Below are 7,556 nucleotides of genomic sequence, written 5' to 3' on the forward strand. Positions count from 1 at the left end.
AATTCCAGGTTGATCCTACTACGAATTTAGAGGTCTGTGTCAAGTAAATGGCACTCAAAATCTCAAAAAAATTATTAGAAATTTTAAATTGCATAGAACTTAGTTACATACCAAAACATCAAATTAATGAAGTGGTTTTAGCTACAGGCATTTTTTTTGTAAATTATTTCTTATCTGGACAATTGTGCAGCAATATACGAATATTTAATTCAGAGAATAAGTAGATGAAAGTCTATGTGTCTGCGCCGCTCGGTGTTGTAGTTAACTCATTTAAACTCTAGGGGGCGGGAGTGTGATTCCATTAGTTCTGATGACTAAAGAAAAAGCAGAAGAAGACGCAGCTGGAAGTTTATTTTTTACCTTTTCATCACACCCAGTATCGAGTGATACACCTTAAATGCTTTAACCAACCAAGTCAGTCGCAAACGAAGGCTACTTATAGACGTATCCTTCCAAATCTTGTTTATTACGGTCGTAGTGAGACATGTCAGGCGACGGAAACCAGCTCGCTCATGGGTTCGAGGCTTTAAATCCAGCAGAGGAGGCGAACCTTTCTCCTGCCCAAAGATTCCTGCAGGTCGAACTGGAGCTGAACGTCCACCTCCAGCAGCTCACTTTCAGCGAGCCGGTCCGGTACATTTACAAGCCGCTGGAGTACGCCTGGGAAACCCACCGCTGCTACGTAGAAAAGTACTGCCGAGGCGGACAAAGCATCCTGTTTTTAGGGATGAACCCAGGACCTTTCGGCATGGCGCAGACAGGGGTGAGGATGCGTAAACATACCCGCTCAACTGCATTTGTAGGGTTTAGTCCCGCTGTTATTACGCAGTTATTTACACTAAACAAACGCATAACACCGAGTTCTTTCACCTGGGGGCAGTGTTGTCCAATCTGCTGACACAAATTTATTTATCTTTGTTTCCTACATTATAACCAGCAGCCTCTCCAAGGGACACCAACACAGCTGAGATGTATTCTGAGCAGCTGTGAAAGCTTTTAACTGTCAAACCTCCCAGGTTTTTAGCTCAATTTACTTATTAATTTATATACAGCGCCAATAACTTGGCTTGCTTTTGTTGTTGAAGGGAATGATCTGCAAAAATGATCTGCATCTGTCTGCGCAGGTGCCATTTGGTGAAGTCAAGTCGGTCGTTGATTGGCTTAAGATCACGGGGGAGGTTGGTCGGCCGCCTGATGAGCATCCAAAGCGAAGGATAACCGGACTCTCCTGCATTCGGAGCGAAGTGAGCGGAGCACGCTTCTGGGGCTTCTTCAAGAAGCTGTGCGATGAACCGGCACGCTTCTTCCAGCACTGCTTTGTGCACAATCTGTGCCCGCTCATCTTCATGAGTGCCAGCGGCAAGAATTTAACACCCCCTGACCTGCCCATAGCTGAACGGAAGTCCCTCCTGGCACACTGTGACACCGCACTGTGCCAGGCTGTGAAGGCGTTGGGGATCTCCATGGTGATCGGGGTTGGAAGAGTGGCAGAGCAGCAGGCACGGCGTGCTTTATCTGAGGCAGGGATCGATGTGCGTGTCGAGGGGATCATGCATCCATCACCCAGGAACCCACAAGCCAATAAAGGCTGGGAGGAGGTAGTTCGAGCCAAACTGGAAGAACTGGATGTCCTTTCACTGCTGACCCGTGCATGACTGGGTTGAGCGCACAGAACAATCATTAACAGCAGATTCTCCATCTTTGTCACCTATAAGGCTGCAAACACCAGTCAGAATATTCTCTGAAACCATAGGTTTCATCAGTAGCCTGTCTCTTTTTAGGCTTATTCAGTTGTTTTTGTACATATTTTATGCTTTTTGGGACACCTTCTGTTACATTTTACTCTAAAAAGCTTAAACTAAACATTTATTTATACTGCTGCACACACTGCACTTTTTAAAAAAACATGTCATTAATACAAATCACTGGATATTTATTTTTAAACGGTTCTTTTCCCCTTTTCAGTTTATTTTTAAAAGGTTGTATTTGGGCTCTTTGTGTATTGTATGTGTTTTGTTTCATATTTTGCTTCAAAATGGTGTAAAAAAAAATCTCTTTTAATAAATAATTTCTATACTGGGGTCTATAATTCTGTCAGTTGGGAAAAAAGTGATTAAAAAGAAATTACTTGTAAACAGATTCAATTATATGGCAGAACTTTTGCTGCTAGAATCCTTTATTAAATCCTTTATTAAATTTTAATGGACGTATTTGGGCTGCAGCCAGAGTTCACTTGCTTTTGTTTGGGGTGAAACTAAACCTAAATATGTCCGTAAGCGCATTAGTGAAATCACTGAAACGTGCAGATGAGGGTGGGTGGTTTAAATGGACCACAGAGTTCAGTAGACCATAGCATGTCTGTTCCATACCCATCAGCAAATTTATGACAGCACTCAGAATAGCACTGGGAAAAATAACACAAACAGTTATGCCACCTAGAACAGCTCTTCTATCCCATAATACAGTACTGGTCTCCCCATAAGCCTGAGATAATCTCCATGCCTTATAGCAAGGAGATCCCAGGTTCATTTCCATGAATGGACATTCTTTGCGGAGTTAATTGTTTTCCCAGTGTCTCTGTGGATTTTTTACAGGTTCCTCCCACAATCCGTGTCCGTGCACATGAGACACCACTGCTGATTTTGATGAGCTGTGAACTACATCTCCCATGAGTCCGTGCTGCCACATGGGTCTTGTGAAATTCATGCACCTGACAGGATTTCTCATCACAGATCATCCACAGATGAGAGCGGCTCTGTCCTACACCGGGCTGCTGAGGAGGAATTGCTTTTTAAAAAGAGAGAGAGAGAGAGAGAAAGAATAAGGTAAGAAAGGATGGATTTCTCAAAGTTCTATAATTTAATTTGAGCATCCATGAATAAATCAGATGTCTGCTTTTCCGGGGTCTCAGATTCTGAGTAGGCATGTGTTTTGTTTAAATCGTTGTACTGCTAAACAAATGACTGAATTTTCTGATACATGTTGGTGGCTGATGTGTTCCCGCAAAGATTTCACAATAGAAATCAGAAATCAGGATATGAGTCCACTTGTTGTTTATCAACTAATGATGTGGCCACAGGCATCTGCACGGCGTTTCTGCACCGACTCCGCTATCGCCTTTCATCAGCTGTCCTCCTCCAGACTGAAACTGGAGCACATTCCATCTGTGTTTTCTTCCCGAGCCTTTCCATGGATAAACAGCCCACAGTCGTGTTTCGAAATGTTGGGCAACTCTACTTCCCCCAAACCAGAGTGGAGTGCCACTACAGTCTGACCCCAGACCATCAGTGGAACAGCAGTGACTGGGTTGGGATTTTCCAGGTGCTTTTAACTGTTTAGCATTGAGCTAACAGGAAAAAAAGGTGTATTTTGGGTGTTAGCAACAACTTTATTAATCTTTGTTTACTTCACTATAGCTGGGCTCTTCGGTGAAACGGTATCACACGTACACGTGGGCTCTGGTCCCAGAAGGACACACGGATGGCAACAGTGCCAACTGCTGTGTTGTTTTCCATGGTAAGACCGCAGGCAGACTGGATGATAATTTGGATCGTCGTATCTGTAACACAGGGTTTCACTGTCAGGCAGAGCAAAGCCTGTCAAAGTGCTGCAAAGAAACAGATCATTTCTTGTTCCTGGAAGGATCTCTAGGGGCCCCACATGTAGAGAAACAAAGAAGCACAGACATGTTTGTGTTTCTATCTTTGTGAGGACATTGGCCTAATGCATTTTCCGCCCTAATCATCGCATTTAAAATGCTAACCCTGACAGTGACCCTAACCCCTGACCTAAATCCACATCTAACCTGAATTTTAAAACCAAATCCGAACCCTCGAAAAGACATTTGAAGTTGTGAGGATCTGCCAAAAAGTCCCCATACCCCAAAAATATCCTCACTTGTGAAGTTAAATGTCTCCTGGTTTGCAATAAACAGCTAAGCAACCAGCACAATAGCATAAAAACAGAACATAAAAGCAATATAAAACCCAAGAAAAATCACAAAAAAGGAGGAATTGTGAAGAGACAACAGTGAGGGAGCAAATCTAATTTTAGGTGGGGGGTTTCCAAATCTCAGAAAAGGCTCTGTGTCAACTGGTGGTTTAGCTTCGATTAGGTAACCACTAGGGTGGATTTATCCGCTGACCTCAGTGGATAACTATAAGGTAGGGAGACGTTTGGGGAGATAAGTTGGAGTCAAATGGTTCAACAGGTTTGCTTCTTCCTGTCTGTTTTTTCTCTTTTCCCCCTCCAGCGTCATATCTGCCGCAGCCCGGTGCTGTCAGATATGAGTTCAGATATGTTGATAAGGTGGGACAGGTGTGTGCCCGGAGTCCTCCTTTCACTTTCTGCCTCCCGAAGCCCCTGGAGGAGCTGGAGACGCTAAAAGAGGAGGAGGATGAGGAGGACGGCGAGGAAGAGCTGCTGCTTGTCGTCCCCAGGGCTCAGCTGTTGCAGGTGAGAACGGGGACAGAAACATGGTGTTTAGCCATCTGTGCCTGACGTTTAAGCCCCTTTTACGTGATGTTGCGGACAGAGTCGCCTGGAGGAGTGCTTAAAAAGACAGGAGGAGGTCCAGCAAGCGCTGGACGTGACCGAAAAGGAGGTGGAGAAAGAGAAGGAGAACAGCGGGAGAGCGAGGGGGGAGTGGGAGCGGGAGAGAGACGCCATGAGGGAGGTGATCTCCAAGCTCAGAGATGGCATGAGAGAAAATTACGAGAAGCTGAAAAAGATGGAGGGAAAGCACGAGGTACGTTTGACCTTTGACCCACAAAGCATGACAGGAGGAAATTGACAAGATTGTGTTTTGCTTCCTACAATCCTGCCAGGATGTGAAGTACAGTCGTGAAAATCTGACCTCTGAACTGACCACTCTTATGGCTGAAAGAGCCGAGAGTCAGCAGCGGATTAGAGATCTGGAGGAGGAGAACAAGGTCCTGAGACAGGGAGAGAGAGAGGGAAAGATGGAAATTGACAGGCAAGAGTCCCGCGCTGGATTTAACACGGCCGTTTTTATTTATTCACGAGACAAAATCGTTTTTTCTCCCAGGCTGAAGGAGAGACTGAAGAAGACCTCCAGTCAAATGAAGCATGATGAGGAAAAGAAGAAGACTCTGCAGGTGACCGCACCTGTAACCAAACAAGTTGTTTGTGTGATGAAGAGTCCTCCAAAAGTCTCCCGTCTGTTGGCAGGCAGAGACAGAGGCCGCCCTGCAGGAGGCGCGGGGCCTGCAGGAGCGCCTGGAGGTCAGCGAGCACTTGGCCGAAGGTCTGCGCAGGGAACTGAGGGAGCTGGGTGCCCGCCAGGGCTACACCCACACCGAGCTGCACCAGGCCCGCCTGCAGGTGGCCCAGCTCACGCTGCAACTGTCCGAGGAGGACCTGCTCCTCAGGGAGGAGCGCGCCAACTGGGCCCTGGAGAGGGAGGCATATAAACACGGGGCGGAAGTGAGCGCGGACTGCAGATCAACCACGATATTCCAGCCTTTTGGGTTTAACTCGTCTTTTTCTTGGTGCAGAGCGATAAGAAGAAGATACAGGAGCTGAGCTGCGAGGTGCAGAGGAAGGAGGAGTGGCTTCAGGAGGAGAGGAGGGAGAGGGAGAAGCTGGAAGCTGAGCTGGGGAGCGATCGGGAGTGCAACCGAGTGAGTCAGTGGAACCAAATCATTCAGCTATAAACATCTCTCTTCATGCATGTTGTAAGAAAGTTCATGCTCAGCTACTTGGATTACACACACACACACACACACACACACACACACACTGTCATGTGACAAACAGCTCAGATGATCTGCATGGTGCTGCCCCCTGCAGGTGCTGCTGAGCGATGCCAGGCGAGAGCTGCAGGAGCTGAAGTCCAGCCTCAGAAAAGTCCAGAGAGAGAGAGAAGAGCAGGCAGACAAGAAGGCAACAACTCTTCCATTTACAGAAGTGGTGATGATGAACGAACCCCCAGGTTCCTTTTTCATTTTCCGTAAAATCTGTGTGTTGCAGGAGCGGCTGAACTCTGGCCCTTGGTCAGTGCTGGGGTCTGGAACCGGACCAGAGGTTGACTCCAGTGGCGGAGCCCCCTGTGAGTGACATCACCTCTGCACGCTTCCCGTCATTTCATGAAGTCACACTTGCGTCCCTCGATTCAAACAGCTCCCGGTTGTTCCTCTGTGGACGAAGAAGGTTGTTCCTCAGCTTCGCCCAGATCGATCGATTCGCCTCTTTTCTCATCCGCTGACCCGGAACAACCTGGCGCACCCGAGACCTGTGCCGAGACTCGCATTGTGGACAAAGAAGACGCATTTACCGCTGGTACACAGGTGTGTCCCCTCATCCATAAAGACCTGAGGGACAAATATTTGATCAGTTTCTCACCTGTGAGACGAGTAAGGTGAGTGGGAGACGTGAGAGTTGGCTGCGGCTGACAACCTCCTCCTGCTTCTGTTTTCGCAGGATGAGGACGCGGCAGGTGACGGGAAGACACTGGACTTTCCCCAGCGTGTCGACTTCATCCTGAGGTGAGAAGTCTTGTAACCTGTGAAACCATTGATTCAATTCCTTCATCACTTTATCCTATAAAAAAACCCCAAGAAGCTGATGTGCATGAAGCTAATGTTCTGATTCTGTCTCTCTCTCTCTCTCTCTTTCTGCAGTGAGCTGGCTGACTCGCCCATGTGGTAACAACTAGAGGAACGGTGCTTGTTACTGTGTTTTTTTTTTCCACCCATCTGCATATCCTAGAGACAATGATCTCTTTAGATGAAGACTCAAGCGTGTTGAAATGAGTTTCGAATTTTTTTTCTCCCTTATAACCCTTAGAACCTTGGAATATTCCTCCAATCAGACAACAGATACCGGGATCCTTAGATTTGTGTGCGTGTGTGTGTGAGAGAGTGTGCGTGTGTGTGTGAAACTCGTGTTGAAACGCATCAGGTTTGTAAAAAATGAAATTTGACATTCGATGCTTCGGTTGGTTTTATATGACAGTAAATTCATGCTGCTGTGATCCGTGTTTTGGTTGATTTTTGTAATCTGGAGATCTACCTGCTGACCCTGCTCTGTGGCTCAGACCATCAGGTAATCTGGAGGGATTGAGTTCTTTAAAGAACCCATCGGTGATCCACCTTGTTCGATGCGGATGAATAAATGGGGTGTGAGCCATGTCAAAACGTGTAATAGAACAAATAATTTTCATGTTTAATAAAGTTTGTGAGGTTAAAAGAGCAGCAAGGCTAAATAAAAAGCACCGTTGCGGCTATTGAACTGTCGCCATCACTCTGTTTAATATCCCAGGATATAAAGGAATGACTCAAATATATATTTCATTACACTGATGATCTCCTTTTTTATGTTTCCAAGCCAACAGAGTTTGTTCCACAAATATTAAAGATGTTAGAATGTTACAAACTCAGCTTTTATAAAAGTGAGGTTTTCGCCGTTGTTGAAGTTACAGCCACAAATCTGCAAACACTCCCCTTTAAAGTACCGAAGAAAGGTTTTACATATCTTCAGGTGATGGATACTGAAAAATGTAACACATGTTTGAAATCTCTTTGAAATGTATTTAA

General features: G+C 46.0%; 2 protein-coding genes across 4 annotated transcripts; both read left to right on the forward strand.

Moving 5' to 3' along the window:
* Window positions 1–12: 12 nt before the first annotated feature.
* Window positions 13–2,130, forward strand: smug1 (single-strand-selective monofunctional uracil-DNA glycosylase 1). 2 transcript variants are annotated; one of them, XR_003885865.1, is made up of 3 exons: window positions 622–763; window positions 941–1,016; window positions 1,125–1,266. XR_003885865.1 is itself a non-coding variant. In XM_003973142.3 (2 exons), exons 1-2 carry the CDS (start codon window positions 485–487, stop codon window positions 1,653–1,655), a joined length of 810 nt encoding a protein of 269 aa, XP_003973191.1. In that variant the 5' UTR covers window positions 13–484; the 3' UTR covers window positions 1,656–2,130. The 2 variants fall into 2 exon arrangements, 1 of the variants encoding a protein (XP_003973191.1); XM_003973142.3 differs by lacking the exon at window positions 941–1,016 and having other exon boundaries at window positions 13–763; window positions 1,125–2,130.
* A 538-nt stretch (window positions 2,131–2,668) lies between these two features.
* calcoco1b (calcium binding and coiled-coil domain 1b) lies at window positions 2,669–7,320 on the forward strand. 2 transcript variants are annotated; one of them, XM_029826151.1, is made up of 14 exons: window positions 2,669–2,825; window positions 3,080–3,321; window positions 3,417–3,516; window positions 4,253–4,455; window positions 4,535–4,747; window positions 4,827–4,975; window positions 5,048–5,117; window positions 5,191–5,445; window positions 5,517–5,642; window positions 5,812–5,904; window positions 5,992–6,070; window positions 6,142–6,308; window positions 6,442–6,506; window positions 6,642–7,320. In XM_029826151.1, exons 2-14 carry the CDS (start codon window positions 3,190–3,192, stop codon window positions 6,667–6,669), a joined length of 1,680 nt encoding a protein of 559 aa, XP_029682011.1. In that variant the 5' UTR covers window positions 2,669–2,825; window positions 3,080–3,189; the 3' UTR covers window positions 6,670–7,320. The 2 variants fall into 2 exon arrangements, with proteins under 2 accessions (XP_029682011.1, XP_029682012.1); XM_029826152.1 differs by having other exon boundaries at window positions 2,680–2,825; window positions 3,183–3,321.
* The last annotated feature ends 236 nt before the right edge of the window (window positions 7,321–7,556 follow it).

This window comes from Takifugu rubripes, chromosome 19 (genome assembly GCF_901000725.2).
Source record: "Takifugu rubripes chromosome 19, fTakRub1.2, whole genome shotgun sequence".
Lineage (NCBI taxonomy): Eukaryota > Metazoa > Chordata > Actinopteri > Tetraodontiformes > Tetraodontidae > Takifugu > Takifugu rubripes.

Excerpts from the sequence above, each read along its gene's own strand:
- smug1 (XM_003973142.3), top strand. The coding sequence starts at position 485 with ATGTCAGGCGACGGAAACCAGCTCGCTCATGGGTTCGAGGCTTTAAAT. Across the intron at positions 764-1,124 it reads TCGGCATGGCGCAGACAGGG|GTGCCATTTGGTGAAGTCAA; the intron begins GTGAGGATGCGT and ends CTGTCTGCGCAG.
- calcoco1b (XM_029826151.1), top strand. The coding sequence starts at position 3,190 with ATGGATAAACAGCCCACAGTCGTGTTTCGAAATGTTGGGCAACTCTAC. Across the intron at positions 4,456-4,534 it reads CCAGGGCTCAGCTGTTGCAG|AGTCGCCTGGAGGAGTGCTT; the intron begins GTGAGAACGGGG and ends TGTTGCGGACAG. Across the intron at positions 4,976-5,047 it reads GGAAAGATGGAAATTGACAG|GCTGAAGGAGAGACTGAAGA; the intron begins GCAAGAGTCCCG and ends TTTTTCTCCCAG.